This window comes from Emericellopsis cladophorae (genome assembly GCF_022114955.1).
Source record: "Emericellopsis cladophorae strain MUM 19.33 chromosome Unknown NODE_58_length_127558_cov_119_251112, whole genome shotgun sequence".
Lineage (NCBI taxonomy): Eukaryota > Fungi > Ascomycota > Sordariomycetes > Hypocreales > Bionectriaceae > Emericellopsis > Emericellopsis cladophorae.
The window spans coordinates 1-17,787 of NW_026250983.1; the positions used below are offsets into that span (position 1 = coordinate 1).

General features: G+C 53.4%; 6 protein-coding genes across 6 annotated transcripts; 3 read left to right on the top strand and 3 right to left on the bottom strand.

Moving 5' to 3' along the window:
* Positions 1-329: 329 nt before the first annotated feature.
* Positions 330-1,598, bottom strand: J7T54_002639 (Cell division cycle protein-like protein; the record flags this gene model as incomplete). The annotated part of the gene is made up of 1 exon (XM_051509279.1): positions 330-1,598. One exon carries the CDS (start codon positions 1,596-1,598, stop codon positions 330-332), a length of 1,269 nt encoding a protein of 422 aa, XP_051359665.1.
* A 363-nt stretch (positions 1,599-1,961) lies between these two features.
* Positions 1,962-2,512, top strand: J7T54_002640 (pre-mRNA splicing factor CWC21; the record flags this gene model as incomplete). Its single annotated transcript, XM_051509280.1, has 2 exons — positions 1,962-2,194; positions 2,245-2,512. The coding sequence occupies 2 exons, from the start codon at positions 1,962-1,964 to the stop codon at positions 2,510-2,512; spliced, it is 501 nt and encodes a 166-aa protein (XP_051359666.1).
* Positions 2,513-3,730: 1,218 nt separating this feature from the next.
* Positions 3,731-4,423, top strand: J7T54_002641 (uncharacterized protein; the record flags this gene model as incomplete). The annotated part of the gene is made up of 1 exon (XM_051509281.1): positions 3,731-4,423. One exon carries the CDS (start codon positions 3,731-3,733, stop codon positions 4,421-4,423), a length of 693 nt encoding a protein of 230 aa, XP_051359667.1.
* Positions 4,424-4,558: 135 nt separating this feature from the next.
* Positions 4,559-8,920, bottom strand: J7T54_002642 (uncharacterized protein; the record flags this gene model as incomplete). The annotated part of the gene is made up of 7 exons (XM_051509282.1): positions 4,559-5,206; positions 5,258-5,368; positions 5,547-5,647; positions 5,695-5,907; positions 6,463-6,530; positions 6,595-8,544; positions 8,601-8,920. 7 exons carry the CDS (start codon positions 8,918-8,920, stop codon positions 4,559-4,561), a joined length of 3,411 nt encoding a protein of 1,136 aa, XP_051359668.1.
* Positions 8,921-9,523: 603 nt separating this feature from the next.
* J7T54_002643 (Nucleoporin-like protein) lies at positions 9,524-15,053 on the top strand (the record flags this gene model as incomplete). Its single annotated transcript, XM_051509284.1, has 5 exons — positions 9,524-12,021; positions 12,262-12,453; positions 12,976-13,651; positions 13,779-14,051; positions 14,121-15,053. The coding sequence occupies 5 exons, from the start codon at positions 9,524-9,526 to the stop codon at positions 15,051-15,053; spliced, it is 4,572 nt and encodes a 1,523-aa protein (XP_051359669.1).
* A 391-nt stretch (positions 15,054-15,444) lies between these two features.
* On the bottom strand, positions 15,445-15,837 carry J7T54_002644 (uncharacterized protein; the record flags this gene model as incomplete). The annotated part of the gene is made up of 3 exons (XM_051509285.1): positions 15,445-15,642; positions 15,706-15,775; positions 15,830-15,837. 3 exons carry the CDS (start codon positions 15,835-15,837, stop codon positions 15,445-15,447), a joined length of 276 nt encoding a protein of 91 aa, XP_051359670.1.
* Between the last annotated feature and the right edge of the window lie 1,950 nt (positions 15,838-17,787).

A 17,787-nucleotide genomic window follows, 5' to 3' on the forward strand; every position in this document is an offset into this window, starting at 1 on the left:
ACGAATGGACGAATGGACGAATGGACGAATGGACGAATGGACGAATGGACGAATGGACGAATGGACGAATGGACGAAGAATAAATGAATGGATGATTGAGTGAGTGAGTGATGAACTGAACGCGTCTGCTCGAGCTATAATTCGCTTCGTGACTGGGGGTACCTTTGGAAGAACAACAATGCCCCTGTGGTTCCTCTTATATTCAATGTTTCAATGTCGAAGTATGGTGAGGCTGATTTTATTTTACATGGCTCAAGGCTTAAGCCGCATCACAAAGGTGCCTACCTGGTCCAATAACTTGCCGTTGCGCTTATGGCAACCGCTCGAAACTATGTACTAGTGCCACCTGAAGCTTCAGCGTGTTCCCACATCCCATCGCCTTTTCCCTCTGTCAGCACCCGCCACTGGGCCAGGAAGTCTCGAAGACCACTTCCCCCGGCAGCACTGGCATCAACGACCTCCTTGGGCAGTTTGTGGGCCGAGTATTGGGGCGCACTGAAGTTGTAGGCGGCCGGATCGTCCTTCTCAATGAGCCTAAACTCGAGCTGGCCAAAACTCTGTCCCTGGCCAGCCGCGCCATCCTCATCAGTCTCGTCGGAAGTGGTGAAATCTTCCTCGCTGGCGCTTCCTGATGCCTCGTCTTGGCTGAGTGAACCGTAGATTGGCTTCTTCACCTCGAGATCCAAAAGTTCTTTCCATGAGAACAGTAAACTGTCGGTAGATGGAGACCAGGGGTTGATGTCAATCAGCCTGACTTTGCCGAGCCCGTCTTCGGCATCATCGTTCTCGGGAACATAGACATCGAAAACGAAGCACGAGTCCGGGAAAGTGAAGCGCAAGACACTTTCGAAGAAGTGCTTGATCTTCCTTGTCAGGTTGGGTCTAAGATCCGCCAAAAAGTCGTAATGGTTAAGGTCCCTTTGGGTGATACCAATGAGCGCTCTGTGCTTGACGAAACACCTGAACTCGAGAGCGTTATGGGGGTTGAAAAAAGGCCTCAGGACTAAGACCGGCGCAAAAGGTTGCTTCGCCGGAGTGTCATCGCAGTGGTCGAAAGCATGGTTCAGATCGTGCGAAACAAAAGAGGAGGATTTGAGAAGCAGGTATATGTCGCTGGGTGTGGTGCACCGAAGTGTATTCTGATGGGGGTTAACCCATTTCGCATCCTTTGGCGACGACCAGTTGAGCTTCGGAACCACGGCTCCTCCCAGTTCAGCGATTGTTTCTTTGATCAGCCGATGTGTTTCGGGGAACCTCTCATTCGGCGGCCTGGAATCGATCTCTGGCTCGTCTTCCTCATCTGAGGAATAGACCTCTTCCACCCTAGAGCCTTTCGCGCCCTCAGAGTGCCATTCCTCTTCTGGATGCTGCTCAGCCTCATCGTCAGCGAGGATGATGCCGTCCTCTTGGAGATATGACACCACGGCTGGTGGTAAAGAGATGATTCTCGATCTCAGACAAGAACTCTTGTAGCCAAGAAACCATGAGTCATACGAGCAGTTCAATATGTGATCCTTTGAGATGGGGGGGAAATTGAGTTGCTCAGCGTCTTCGGTGCCAGTATTGGCGGCGTCAACCGTCGTAGATAGGTGTGGCATGGTGAGCCAACACAGCGGTTCAACCGGGAATCTTTGCTTGCTCGACAATACGTATCGGAAGAGGTGAAGAATGAAATATTGGAGGAACGCTTGAACAGATTGATCAGAGGTTGGTGTATCCCTATATGCTTAGTTGACTCATTGAGTGGCTACAACGGGGACATGGACCCTGGCCCCCACCATGATGTATCTTCAGTTTTGCCGGTCAAATGCTCGGATAGTGGGCCTCACCGCCTTCCGTTTCGGGCCTCCGTGCTGCATATCTCCACGTCCGCGGCCAACCTACCTATTGGTACCAATGTAAACGGCACTGACACTGCACCTTTCCCAGCTGTGCTTATTATTGATCATCCAACTTGAATCATGTCTGACAACGTCGGCTTGTCTACGCCCCGAGGCAGCGGAACTTCCGGCTACATTCAACGCAATCGCGCCTACATCAAACCTCGAGACCAAGCTGCACCATACCCGCCCAAGGATCTCGACAGCCTGCGACATCGCCAACGGCAACCTGACAAGGGTATCCTCGAGCATGACCGAAAACGAGAGATTGAGGTCAAGGTCTTTGACCTACGTGATCAGCTAGAGGACGAAGAGTAGGTCACGCGCGCACACGCAGCGGCTCATCCATGCTGACCTTGCCTAGAGTGGACGAGGAGGAAATAGAGAAGAGGTGCGACGAGCTGCGTGAAAAGCTCACGTCAGAAATGCACAAGGGCAAGAACAGCGGGCCTAGGAGAAACTTCAAGGAGCATCAAGTACACGAGATGGCGGACGCCAAAATCAAGGAAAGCGAACGCCTTAGGAAGGCTCTCAAGATCAGCTCCGACTACGAGGAAGGGAGCCACTGGAAAAGGCAAGAGGAACGCCTCCGGTCGGCCTTGAACGAGGAGGAGGATGCGCCCAAGGACTGAGGTGCTGCAACATGAATTGAAGCATTGACTAAACAGGGCCGCGGCTCAGATTATAACCACTAAGCCTCGCCTTGTTGGCGGTGGGTTTCTGGACTCCAGTCGTGCTTGACCAGCCGCCATACTGGCGCTGCTCGCACCAATCTCGCGGCTCTGGCGGCAGGAGAACCACATGGTGCACGGGTCGATCCGATAGGCATCACTAGCTGCGTAGCTTACCTCGCTGGACGGGATTGGCAATCCGGTTCGTGATTCAGGCGATGTATATGCTAGGGGATCCAGGCTCATAACTGCATACCCTAGAGTGCCTAATTGAGCACCTCTTGATTGCAGTGTGCTGCCTGCAACATAGACAATGAAGCCTTGTATATGTTAGCTCTATGGTTCTTTATTGAAAAAATAGCTTCTCACTTCTTATCAACTTGCAGGATCTGTGACGCTCATCGTTATTGTCTCGCTGGGTAGTGGTATTCACGCGTGCAATGATGTCGGTACTGCGAAGACAGAAATGGCCTCTGTTTTCCTTCTATATCTTGTCAGGTACCTGAATCAAACGTGGAGAAGTTCCTGGTCCAGCTGACATTACTGGTTCACTTAGTTGAGCATTCGTATGGAATGAATGGCTGTTCCTGGCGTTGCTCTTGGGAAGGTGACTTTGGTAGGTACCTTACCTGACCAACCATCATGGAATTTTGGTGGGGTGAAGCCAACTACAAGCTGGCCACATTCAACGTCGTCAGCATTGTCATCTAACAATTCACTTGTTAGCATACCGATGTACTGCACGAACCCGAAATCATGGCGCGCTTGCCAAATACAGGTCGAGCAGCTCTTCCGCAAACGAGCGATCTTGAACGATCATCCGCAGAGCTAGGTCAGCTCCTCTTGCGCCTCCAGCGTACTGTTCTCCATGCCGATCCCGCACGCGAACAACGGTTACGGACGTCAGAATATGAGCGCGCCAAATTAGAAACGGTATGACGCTGCCAGATGGAACAAAGAAGATTGCCTAATGCTATAGAACTTGGATTTCGCGAGGACCTCACTGTCAAGGCTCGAGCAGGAGGCGATGACCCTGCTAGCGCCTGGAAGAAAAGGCGACGTGCAAGCGGGCCTGTACAAGAAGAGAGAGCTACTCGAACTGCTGGTGGACCGTCTGCACGATTTCCAAAAGGTAGAGCAGCAAGGGACGCAACCAGCGGAGATTTGCTGACGCGACAGATGGCGGTCGAGGACGAGGAAGACACGTCGGAAGGGGAGGATCTGCTGGCGTCCGTAGAATTCACACCGAGCGAGAGCATCTCCTCGACCAGCGCGACTGCACCCAGCGATGCGGATCAAGAAGCGAGACAGGCACAAACATCAACGCCGAAGACATCACAACCTCCCGCGCCATCAACAGAACCTGATTACACAAGTTCGAAATCGACTCTGTTTGCCCAAGACGAGCCCACGAAAACCACGCAGAACCCGCGGTCTCGAAATCAAGAAACCCAGCCATCATATGCCTCAGCGCGCGCCGCTTTGTTTGCTAACCGGAAACGAACCGATCCGGCGCACGCCGCTGCCAACACAGGCGTGTCCACTGCCACCGCCGAAGCCATCCTCGACCAGCAGGCCGGCGAGCGCGAAGACCTTGCCGAGAAAGTGTACAAGATGGCACAGGCCATGAAGAAGCAACAGATAAGCATTGCGTCCAGTCTAGACGCCGAGAAGGACATTATGGGCCGTGCGACAGAGGGCATGGAACGAACGGGGCGTGGGATGGAGGCTGCCAAGGGAACCATGGGCTCGTTGATGAGGATGAGTGAAGGGAAAGGCTGGTGGGGGCGCATCATGCTGTACGCTTGGATTTACGGGCTGATGGTCGCTTTGGTGTTACTGGTCTTCGTCACGCCCAAGCTCAGGTTTTGAGGCCATGGACGGCATCATGGCACATGGCTCACACCGCATCGATCGGCGACATTCAGCATGGGATTCGAGAAGAAGTTGAGTTTCGTGCGATGATGATGTGGGATCTGAAGCTCTGGTATCCGTTTGGCCCTTCCCTCACGGCGCGTGTGCGAAACCGAACAGTACGCGCTCGGCCTCAATCAGGGCCAGTTCTGCGTCGTGGGTCGTGTTCTTGGCTTGGGCCACTGCCAAGTCGATACGCGCCAGCAGGGTCTTGTCATCTCGGATGAAGCTTATCTTGTCGACGGCGACCTCTCCCATGGTCGTATCGAGCTCCATCTGGCCCAGGAGCTCGTCAGCGCTGCAATCGACCGTCATAGGGGCCAGCCCTCCAGCGTCGCCGATGCTCGAATCTCCCACTGAGCTCTGGCTGAAAGACAGCAAATAGGCATCCGTATTCTTCGTCAGCTTCTCTCCCATCACGTTCCGATCATCTGTCTCGGAGTCGATCCCAGTCATTTTTGTGTCGTCATTTCCGTTCTTCTCGGCATAGCGTGAAGAGTGAATGCTCTGCATCGCTTCACCCTTACGGTCACTGTCGTCGTCGGCATCGTCAAGGTTATTCTGGTGCTGTTGCAAGATCTCAACGGCGTCTCCGGCAACGGTCGCTTCATCTGCTGTCGCGGGACCCTCGGTATCCGGTACGGGAGTTGGCCACGGGAGACCACGGCGCTGGGCATTTATCCTCCAACATTCTTCAGCATCGTCGCCGCTGATCCTCGTGCCGACTGGCTTCCCTCCCATCTGGTCACTCCTAGTCAGCTTTGGTAAGCGCAAAGAATGGGCACAGCTCACCGGCGGCGTGTAGATAAATTTCCCGGGGCGTCTTTCGTCATTGTAACAGAGGACACGGTCCTCCCACTCGATACCGGTCTTCTTCTGAAAGAATTCCGTCATGTACTTGAGCTGCGGCCAGAAATTCCCCGCGCATGGGGTGAATTTAAGAAAGGACGGTCTGCTGTCTCCCTTGCGCCTGAGGTGTTTAACTGTGCATTGATATAGATGCGGAAGAGCATTTGACTGCCAAAGCTATATGCCATTATCAGCGACACAGGACATCACTAAGAATCATGGCAGGACCCACCGTAATCTCATAGCGTTCTTCGTCTTCGGTGTCAGTATCTTTGCGATGGATTGGAAACTGATAGTAAAAACCGACTCGGTCCCGGTAGACGTGGAAAAGATCTGGCGAGGTTAGCCTACGCCCTGTACACTTGGATCGCAATGCCTACTAGTGTTGATGTAGTTCGGTCTCTCAGCATTGCGATTGCCTTGTGCTATCCTCCTCTGCTCTCTTTGCTTAGCGGTGGCGTACGCCCAACGGTCCTTCAGTTGGTACTCCCCAACAGGCAGCTTCTTGTTCTGCGACGCAGAGAACTCGAACCAGTCGCAGTGAAGTACGAAGACCTTGATCTCGTTCTTGCCTCGCTCGAGGGCTTTCTTGACTAGAATAGTTAGCATTGGTAGACCAAAAAGCATCCAAGTTGAGCATACTGACCTGGGCTGTCTCTGACACGACGTTGCTTCTCGAATTGTTCTCGTGTGCACAGAAGATGGGTGACAGTCTCGTCAAACGTACGAAGAAATGTCCCTTTCCGGATCGTGGCCCAATGTTTGACGTTGTCCAGAGTGAGTTGTCCTGGTAAAGCGCCAGCACAGGCAAGGACACAACCTTTGAAGATCTGAGGAGGCATGCTGCTGGAGGAACAAAGGTCCGAGCGAGGTGTACCTATGAGAATACCGAACCCAAATATGTCTTTGGTGACGATCAGAAGGAAGGAAGAGGAATGCGAGTATGAACAGTACCCACAAGGGCAGAGGCGGATGGCTTTAGTTCACAAGCACGAGGTATGGGAAGCCTCAGCAGGAGGTCGCAATTATGTGTGTGCAGCGTGAAGAGGTCCCGGAGATTCATCTCATGTATCAAAATTGAGGTCTTCTATCTGTTGGAGTGTAAGTGTGTAAAGCGAATGACACTCGAGCTCATTCCATTCAAGTACCCAGGATCCAGGACATGAGCAGACCGTTGGAAGACATAGCGATGGACCAACAAAGCTTGAGCGACCCTCTGATCGCGGTGAAGCGTTTCCTACAATGTGCATCTTGCGAAGCCTGACGCCATGGCCGATTACCGAATCTGTTTGGCTGCGTCGACAAATGCCGCGATCCTCTTCAAGCTTTGTTTCCCGTCTTCCTCAACGCCGCTGCTGGTGTCCACACCGATGACACGCTTACCAAGTTCACCTAGCGCCTTGACTGCCTCTGCAACGTTCTCAGGGTTGAGACCACCGGCCAGGAAGATTCTGAGCTCAGGATCCTTGCGGAGTATCTCTTCCACCTTGGAAACATCCAGCAGCTTGCCGGAGCCGGCGCCCGAATCCAAGAGAGGCACAATGTGATATCCTCGCGAGCCGATACCAACGTGGCCGGGTTTGAAGCACCGGATCACGGGCACGGGAATCATGTTGGCCCATTCAAGGGGCTCATCGCCATGTAGCTGCACCACATCCAGATTGTAAAGCCTTTGCTTCTCCAGGACTTCGTGGAGCGGCTGGTTCTGGAAGATACCGGCCAAACGAGGGCGCTCGCTCGCTAAACGCGTCGCAGCAGTGGAGAAAAAGTCAGTGGCCTTTTCATTGGTGATGGGTACGTCTGCCTTGGATGAGAGAGGCCCGCCGTATGAGTGGACCGCTTTCGATATCTCGAGAGCCGTCTCGTGCGTGATGCACCTCTTGACCCCCGGCACTAGGCAGATACCGACAAAGTCGGCGCCGGACTTGACAGCTTCGGAGGCAGCTTCAGCACTGCGTGTGCCACAAATCTTGACGTAGAGTGCTGAAGGCTTGTCATTTTGGGCTGGTGCGTCCACGCCCGAGCAGAGTTGACTAATGAACTGCGTGGCATCGGGGGCCCGCATGATAGCCTCACCGACTAGGACAGCATTGACGCCATCCTGCTTGTTCTCGAGGACGTCCTTATAGGTGTTAATGCCGCTGAGAGCGCAGATAATGGTGTTCTCGGGTACCATGCTACGCAGACGGCTAGTCGTTTTCAAGTCCACCTCGAAGCTCTCAAGATTGCGGTTGTTGACACCGATGGCCTTGGCGCCGAGTTGGACGGCAATCGTCATCTCGTCCGCATTCTGGACTTCGACGAGAGGCTCCATCCCGAGTGATAGAGAGTATTTGTACAGTTTCTCCAGCAAGGGCGTGTCCAGCATCTTGACGATTAGGAGGACAGTATCGGCGCCAGCCAATCTAGCCTCGAGGATCTGGTACTCATCAAAGATAAACTCCTTTCTTAGGATAGCAGGGCGGTTTGGCATGGCGTTGAGTACTTGGCGGACGGCACGCAAATCTTCGATGCTACCCCTGAACCACTCAGGTTCGGTTAGCACGGAGATGACACTAGCTCCAGCAAGCGCATACTTTCGTGCTTGCACAGGCGCATTGATGTCCATGGCAAAGATGCCTTTGGAAGGCGAGCCACGCTTAATTTCGGCCATAAGAGCTACTTCGAAGGGGGTATTGCGCAACCTTTCCAAGAAAGGTACCAGAGGCGGAGCAGCGTTTAGATCATAAGCAGCTTGCAGGTCAGTCATGCGTTGTGATGGGATCTGCTTCTGCGCCTCCACGGCAGCCTTTCGGTTTGCGTAGATTTGGCGTAGAATGTTGTTGCTCTTGCTTTCGCCCGTTATTGGCGCTGCGGCGGACTTTTGCTTCTCGGCATTGTCTGCCCAGGTTCCACCTTGGAAGCGCAAGAAGTTCTTGATCATGGTGCGACCTTCAGCAGTGAGAATACTCTCCGGGTGGAATTGAACACCCTCCACAGAATACTCCTTGTGACGAACGCCCTGGATGACGCCAGGTGATCCATCTGCTTTCGAAACCCAGGCCGTCGTTTCCAAGCAATCTGGCAATGAGACTGGCGTCCCAGCCAAAGAATGATATCGCGTCACAGGGATGTCCTTCTTCAAACCAGAGAAGACGCCCTTGCCATCATGAGTCAACGGGGATGTTTTGCCGTGAAGCCACTCCCCCGCTGAGCTCACTTCGCCACCGTAGACATCAATGATACATTGACTGGTTGCGTGAGCGAGTGGCCTAGGATACGGGAAAAAGTTGAACAGTTCACTTACAGACCCATGCAGACGCCAAGAATAGGGATTTTCCCGGCAAAGTGCTTGATTGCATCGCGGCTGATCCCGGAGTCCGTCGTTGGGTGGCCAGGCCCAGGACTGATGACCAGCTGTGTTGGGTTCTTCGCGATGAGTTCCTCCAGAGTGATCTTGTCGTTGCGATACACATGGACAGTAGCACCCTCCAGCACGAGGTATTGATAGATGTTCCAAGTGAAGGAGTCGTAGTTGTCAATGAAGATGAGACTTGAGGCCGTCGCAACTGGAGGCGAAGGATCAGCCTGATGCGGCGAGTGATCCACGAGGTCCAAGGACGACATCCTAAATGATGACACTTTGTGAGACAGAGGATAAGCGGGATCTTGACGTTTGATGAGTCGATCTCCTGCAGCAAACGTCCAGCGCTATGGGCAAATGATCTAAAAGAAAGGATTTAAAAAATGTGCTGTGGGCCCAAAGCCGCAGATCTGAACGTCAAGATCGTGACGAGGTGATACCTGGAGGCTGTGGGAAGCGTAGAGGTTTAGTATTGTCGTCAAAGACTCATCTTCGCCTGAAGATTGCACGGCTTTGGAAGCTCCAGCTCCGATTCCGGTAAGCGTCCGCTATGCGTCTTTGTTTCCCTGTCTGCAGCAGGTACGTACCTCAAACTGATCCGCTTATCCGGCTGCACTTCGGGTTCCTGGAGCTCGTCGCAAAAAAAGTGCAGGCGCGGTCCAGCAACAGTGCATCATCCGGTAGCAGCTACCGGCGTTTGTTGATCGCGGTAAGAGGCGCGCCAAAGCAAATCGAAGTACCAGAACACCACTGAACCACCGAAAACCTGCAATTCCCAGCATCTCAGCGGTTTGTGGGACTCTTAAGCATCAACAATTCGAGGCATGAGTTGCTGATTCTTGCTGCGACATTGACCGAACTCGGCGATGGCACCTGGGTCGGATATCCACTACTTTCCAGCTCTGGAGGAATGTCTCTTTGGCTACTCTGTGCTCCTTTCCTGGCAACATGTCGCAACAGCGGTCCTCGATTCTACGTTTCAACGGCAGAAGAGCCCGGCTGTGGTCGCATTTCTCAAGGATAGCTACGTGCAAGGACTCTTAAAGGATCCGGGCAATGTCTTCGACAAGCCTTCTACCGCGACTCAGAAATCTTTCGAAACAAAAACTGCACCGATCAACGTCACTACAGCCTCGAACGAACGCATCGATGTCAAGACGGTCAAGGAAGACGCAGAATGGCTCAGCAAAAACGCAGGTTTGAACCTGGTGGATTCTCTCCGTATCGTCGTGGTGGAGTTTCAAGCGCGCAGTACGCAGCATCTCAGGACTCCCTTGTCCGCCCAAGATGCTGCTAACCTTCAGGATGCGGCTGGGCTGGTCAATGGCCAGGGCGGCACTTTCTTGGCGGAGATTGGCATCACCACGGCCGCCGACGCGGAGGATATATGGCATGACTTCGAATTGCCCGACTCAAAGCGAAGACGCCTTTTCGAAACATACCTCTCCGAGCGTCGGTACTTCACGGCTGTTGCTGATTACATGCACTCCATAACGCTCGATCGAAGGCTTCCAATACTACTTCCGGTGGTAGACGACTCCGCGACACTCTACGAAGCGACCGAATGCACGAAGAGCGACATGGGAGAACGTTTGTCTGCGTACACGCAGTCTCTTGGTTCTCGTCTCGACTTGCTCTGCTCAGGTCTGCGTGGCATCACGGATACGAAGCTGCTCATGACAGAGCATACGGAAATCCTCTTTCTAGAGACACTATTGACAGAAGTTGTCCATATGGTGTCGGTTGTGATGCAGCTCGCAGATGCCCTGGGTCCCGACTGCCCTCCCCCAAATATTATCAGCTCTTGGTTCTCGATTATGAAGACTTACGAATTTCTCTCTGGCTTGGCTCCTTATGGCTACTTTACCGAGCTCAGTGACTTGGCAAAGGTCTCAGCTGTCGCAGCCTCGGTAGCACTTCTCAAGCCCGTCCGAAGTATGGACTACGTGCAAGAAGAGTTGCTGGCACCGTCTGGCGAGAGCGTCAACAAATCATTCGTCTTCGTCCCTGAAGTCCTGATGGAGGTGCATAGCACCATTATTGGTGCTTTCGAAGCGGACATTTCCTCTGTGTCGCCACTGGCCTACGTGTGGCACTCCTTCTTGAGTATCATGAAGAACTCGCGTGAACTACGGATTGGACAACGATACGACAAGTCACATCCTGCTCGCATCGAAGGCAGGCCGATGACTAGACCAGGCGCCGCAGCGCGACGTAACTCGGCCAACAGCATTCTCTCCATAGAGTCTTCGAGATTCGACTCCTTCGAAGGGGATGTTGATGTGGCGGTTATTGACGATCTCGAAGCAAAGCTGGTGGGAGAGTCTTCGATTTTTGATCTCATCACAGCCATGAGCAATCTGGCATCGTCGACTGAATCAGGGCCCATGACAGACTTGGCCAGTTCTCGCACCAGGGCTCAGCTCGCTGAGGTACTGCAGGTGACCGAAGGGTTGCGCCCTCCATACCTGCCTGCGAGCGTCAGCGCAATGCTCGATTTACTGTGCACCGATCGCGGTTACTGGGACATTGACTCACGAGGTCATCTCCCCCTGAACGCCGACTTCACCGCCTCCATGCTTCGCAGTGAATGGTTTCAGGAGGCGTATCTGAAGCCTGCTCTCAGACGCTTCCCTACCGAATTCGTCCCCTTCGTCCATTTCTGCCGAGTACTTTGCACCTCTCTCAATGGACGAGACGAGGACGCTGACATTATACTTGACCTTCTCCGAGAAACCCCGACCTTTACCTTCGCTTTCGACGAGGAGCTTTTGAGGCGAGGCTTGCTCCAGCCCATCGGACAAGCGGGTAACGGATTTCAGCTCTTGCAAGACCTCCCATTCGCTGACCAGACACTATCATGGCAAAGGCAACGGAGAGGCGCTTTCGAGTTCGTCGTACCAGCAGGCACAAACTGCGAGTTGGTCGATGATCTCGACATAGGCCCCACGGAACGCAGCTGTGTCGCCTACTTTGGCTATTCCACACTCTCCTTCCTTGGTCAACGACTGGAAATGGATCTGTTGGGCCAGCCCAATTTCCTCGGTGCCATGTCCCCCGACATGACGGCGGCAACCATATCGTTACTTGCTACAGTCTTCCGTATCTCTCATATGCGGACAGCAGATGCAAGTGGGCCGGGTGCGCTCGTGTCTGTTGATAACGACATCATTCAGGAAGCCAGCAGGTACCTCACTGGCGGCAAGGATGTCGTTACGGTGGTGCTGGACATTATGGATTCCCTACTACAAGATGATGCTGCTCTTGGTGATGACGCTGCGCTCGGCATTCTCAACGCCTCCATTCACCTGCTGCATTCGCTTTTGCCATTGCAGCCGGGCAGAGTATGGTCGTACATCGCAAGGTGCGATCTGCTAGGCTCGGATTCGAGGAATGGGAAACTTGCCAAGACTATAGGAGATCTCGACTTGGTAGCTGGCAAGTATGAGCTACTCAGTTCATGTTTGCGCTTCTTCTCAGACCTTCTCGACACAGCCTCAACGTCCGCTGTGCAGCGAGGCATGGGCGACCATAATTTGGGCAGACAAAGGCCACAAAGCAATCCCTGGGCAGGGCTCTCTGACAAGCTGATATCTGCGGTAAGCTATTCCATAGCGCAGATCTCCATTGACGTGTTCGAAAACACGTCAACGTGGAGGCTTGAGAATGGCTCGAGGCGAGTGGCCCTGCTCGCCAAGGTCACGCCTATTCTACAGAAGCTGGTGAACTACCGCTACGGCATGGGCAACCCTCTGACGCCGAGCAAACTGACGTCTGCGTTTGATGAGGCGGGCTCGTACGTTCTCGACTGTTTCCTGCAGCCATCGACGGGGACTTTACGTTACCGACCGATCCTTACGTCGTGCGTTGCGGCAAGCAGCTCATCGCATGATACCTTTTACACCACGTCAAACCGCCTCTTGCGAGGTCAAGTACACACTATACTGGGCTTCTGCACAGTCCTGCTGCGGGCGGCAACATTGCTCGGCAGACCATCCTACGTTCTCCAGGATTATCTTTTCAAATGCTGCAGCCTCATCTCACGTTGCTGCGCAGCATCTACGAGCTTTCTTGAGCCTAGCCTTCGGCTTCTTGAAGCTCTCATAGTCGTCGCTGGGTCAGACACTGGGGAACCACCGTCGTTGCTAGGGTACCTCGGACCTCCCATCTCCAAGTCATTCCTGCAAGTCTTGGCAACCATTGACAAACCTTTCGAACTCACAACTAGCGTCAAAGCTACGTGGGATCTCTTTGTCGCCATCCTTCGCAATCGCCAGCAATGGATGTCGAATTGCTTACTGACGGGTCGTACTCCCAGAGAAGCAATGAAAACCGACCCGAAGCATCGCGGGATTGCCAAAGATTCCATATTTGCTCTCGCGCTGAACCAACTGTCTAATCTCAAGGAGCTTGACCCCTTGCAAGCTGTGGTCATTCTGGATTTTGTCTCTTCAGCTCAAAACTACTGGCCATGGACTGTCTTCACTCTAAACAAGGACACGGACTTTGATTATCTCAAGGGCCTGCAATCGTACATGAGTGAGCTTCAGTCATCCAACACTCGAAGCAGGAACAGCGTTGCCATGGCTGCTATCGAAGCTCGCATTGCCTCCTTTATTGCGGAGATATTTGCTATGCAGTTGTATCACTCGCGACACTTGGCTGTCTCCGAGGCAGGCACACTAGCTCAGCAGCTCATCAACAAGTCTATGGATTACTATCTACGGGACGGCGTCGAGGTGGCTGGCTACAACAGATCGCTTCACATCAACTTCGCCAAGAACTTTTCCAACAAATACAGCGGCTGTTCATTGGAAGACTTTAGACGGACTAGCTTCCAGCCCTCTGAGCTCGGGACTGCTTTCTATTACGACATAGACCGCGCCAACAGCATGCTCGCCTTTGATCCTGGATGGCTGGGGCGGAAGGACAATGGATTCAAGACGGAGATGGAGCTCGCCAATTCGAATCTATCGCTGGTCGATGCTCAAATAGTGAGTGGAAGCACATACATAGCTGCCGCATACTGACATGACCACTCAGGAACTATTCCATGCTTGGGAATCTCTCCTATTGGAATTAAGTATTTGCCTTCCAAAGCACGATGTTCTGGCGAAACAGCTGCAACAGGTGGCAGTGCAATGCTTGAAGGCGGACCGAGACGCTGAAGGGGCGCCCGCTGTCTTCGTACGAGTGATGGATGCTCGGGTCAACTTGGCGCTGGTCCTCGTGCAGCGTTTAGAGAAGATGCCATTGTCGGTGGACGACCATCGTGAGCTTCTTGCGGCTGTGACATTGGCTATCAGTGTTTGCGATACGTCTTTTGCTCCGGAGACTGCGCTCTATTATCGAAAGCTGCTGCAGACGCTGTATGTCTCCATGCGCGCGTACCAAGTACGTCTGGACAATACAAGCGCCAGTAAGGAAAAATCGACTGGGAAGCACTCTCTCGAGGTGACGCAGATGATCCTCAACATACTGGACCGGGTTGTGGCTCAAGGCTTCCGCAATCTCGTGAGCCTGCTCCATGACGATACGCAAAGCGTCACACAGGGCGATCTTGGTCTCATCACGGCTCTATTACAAGCCTGTCTTGCGATGCCCGGAATGGAGCAGTCTCAAACGCAGATTCTGAACATCATGGCGTCGCATAACTGCTTCTATGCGGCTACGTCACTGTTTTCCTGGGCCGACAAACTAACCGACCAGGGTGACCCGGTCTACGGCGAGCTCAGTATGCTTTTCTTGCTAGAGCTTTCAGCACTGCCCGGAGTCGCTGAACAGCTGGCTTGCGATGGCATCCTCAACATCTTGCTGACTGCCAACCTGACCAAGTTCATGATTAAGGGGAGGCTGTCACCGTACGCTGAGACGCCCATGTCTCAGCGTTGCTACGGCATTTGGGTCAAGGGCTTGCTACCGCTGATGCTTAATCTTCTCACAGCTCTTGGCGGCACTGTGGCGCCCGAGGTGGCTTATCTTTTGAACCAGTTCCCAGAGCTGCTGGAGCTTAGCGTCAATAGGTTCGAGGCACCGGGAGCCAGTCGCACACAACTAAGATCGTCTACGCAACATCTGACACTGATGGGCACTTCGGAGGTGCACTCGCTGGCTCTGATCACTCGGATTCTGAATGCCTTGCGTATCAATCTAGGCCGCGAGATCCCCGAGGTGAACTGGAACGCGCCATCGGTACTCGAGAGTACCGAGATGTGGTTGGCGTCGGAAAGGATGTTCAAAGATGGCCTGCTGCCTTTAGGGCCGCGCGAGATTGAGTGGCGATCGATGAAGAGGACAAGCAAGGACGAGCGGGGGGATAATGTCCTGGAGCAGAAGGTTTACTCACAACTAGAAGCAGTCCGCGACGTGCTGAGCGAGAGCCTGGAGACCGAGTAAGGAGGTGCCAAAATTCAGACTACATGTGCATTTTGGCCGGCGTTGGATCAGATCTGTTGGGCGGTCGGGTAAATAAGATAGATGCAATTGCGGCGTACCATCGGCTGAACAACTAAGCATGTTGAATTGACGAGTTCGCCTTGTGAGGTTGATTCGTGAGAGTGCAAGCCAGGGGAATAAGGTATGTGGAACGGCCTTTGCAATATAGGTCGGTTTGCGATTTTCTCTAAACCTCTTTCTATACATCGACATTGGTAGTACAACAGTAACTTGCATGCTATCCGTGCCAAGTTTTCCTTTAGATCAACCATGACATTCCATACTCAAAAACCCAGTCATATTTATACATGCGCAGGCATCTCATCAAAGCAGACAGACTGTTGTGAATAACTCATCGGCTTGCTTGGTTGGCCTGTTGCTGGGCCAGGTTCTGGTTGTGCTCCTGGAAACGGTCGCTCACGCGCTGCTGTGTCGCCATCCACTTGAGGACGCAGCGGTTGATGCAGCCGGTTTCGCGGGTGGAGAGGGCCTTGGAGGTGAAGTCGTCGACGCAGGACACGAAGCAGTGGTCAACAAGACCGCCGAAAGCCTGCATTGGACGTGAGTATGGGCTACTCGTCAGGAGGAGCAAGGGGCGGGAGGGAAGACTGACAGTCATGAACTCCTGGACTTGGCGCTTTTGCATGCGCTGCTCCAGCTGGCGCTGCTCGGCTTGTGTTAACCTTTGGAAGAATTGTCAGTGGTGGCGCAATAGTTGGGAACAGCACAATTCGTACATATCCATGATGGTGGGTTGTGTGGGTTGTCTTGATGGAGTTGGAAGATGATGTCGTCAATGCTGATGTTGTAAATTTTGGCTACGACAGAGAGAGGCTCGAGACGCGCTGGCGGTAGGTTGCGGCAGCGACAGCGATAAGACGCCAGTCGCTCTGGCGATAAGATAAGGCACAGGCAGTGACGATAAGCCCGGCGCGGGTTATCGTTGATGCTACGGAGAGCACTGGGAATTGACGTCGAATCAAAAGATCACATGAGGCGCGCTGCTGGGTTCACGATCTACATAACGTACTCGGATAGGGATATTCATCTTACACGTATTATTCACGAAGCTTCGGGTACCTGAGCAATATGTCTGTAGGTAGGTCTAACTGCCGACATCAAGTGGAATTGCGCAATTCCGTTGACAGTCCACTCCAGTCTCTGTACCGCGCATATGTAGACTTGTCGATGAATGCGAGGCCCTGGCCTTCATACGTCACACGCGCAACGTGTGCTAGACCTTTGAAAGCTGTCAGGAGAATGACCTCACTGTGTTTCAAGAACAAGATGCGTGCTGACTTGCGACTCGAAATGAGGCGCAGGCAGGCAAACAAGCGGCAAAGTCTAGGTGAATTTTGGCAGGCCGGACGCCAAGCCACGTTCGCTACCCTGCTCTGACGCTAGGCAGTCGTCCCGTCCCTGAAGTTACCAGTACGTACGGTGCAGTACTTGAGGGATACGTGCGCTGACTGCTCTGGTAGAGTGGTATCTCCTCCTGCGAGATGAGATGGGCGGTGGGTAAGGTATTGACTGACAATGCAAACAGCGTGGTGAGCACCGCCTCAGATCAAGTCGAGAGAGAACATCACACGCGCAGCGCTCTAGTTGGTCGAGCTACGAGGTATCGCCCGTTGAGTTTGCAATGTGTCCACGCCAGTCAATTATGATACGACCAGCTGAGCTTGTTAGGTTCTCACTACCTATCTTGGCAAGTGGTGCTGACACAAAGGCGGAAACAGTTGATCTATTAATACCGGGTTGGAGGATTACCCCCCAATATCTGTGTCTGTCTGCCTGCCTATGCGTGTGATTGCGTCGCGGCCTGGCTGAACTCCCCATCACACCTCGCCCGTCACCACGTCCTCCGACTTGTTTCAGAAACATAATTACTTATCAGTATCCGTAGTCTACCAAAGGCGCCGGCCAAGTGCGGCTCTCGACAAGCAGAGTGTTGGGTGTAGCAACCCGCCGCAGTATGATGGCAGAAGAGCTGGTTGCCCTGACGAGTGAGTGATGCACCGTTTTACTTGTTATTCCCATCAAACGCTGAAAGCCCAACGACGAGTAAAGTACATGGTAAGTTTATAAGAAAGTAGTTAGTGATTAGGTAGTGATAGAGTACTTAGCGTCCGCCAAGGCCTCCAGAAGGGAGTCTAGCCAGCCGCCAACCACCGATGGCGTCGTCTCACCCAGCGTCTTGGGGCTCCATGCTCATCAAATGCACCGCTGTTGCTCCAGTCCTCTTGCACCGAGCCGGGACTAGACTGGACCTTGACCTTTTGACGACCTACTTACTTGGTTACAGCCAGGTTAATTTCCTCCCTCCTCGAGCCGCCGTTCACTGCGACCACCTTTCGATCGTTTGCTTTGGCTAGTACCAAAGCACACACACCCAAGTCGAAACACGTCCGCTTCCTCGGAATAGCGCTGCGACCTTGCCTGCCATCATCGTCGGTCGCATCGCGCGAGTCGAGCAAGCGCAGTCAGTCATCCTGCTCCCCCCATTCGATCTGCGCCCGCCGCGCACGTCCCGACCCCTCTCGAATCTCCATTGGGCGCTGGGGTCGAGGGCAGTCCGAACCAAAGACAAGTTGCTCTTGCCTTTGCAAGAGTACTGATTGTCTTTTCGAACGCGGCCCTTCGTCGTTGCGCACCCTCTCTTGACTTCCGACCGTGACCACCGTCGTCATTCGCC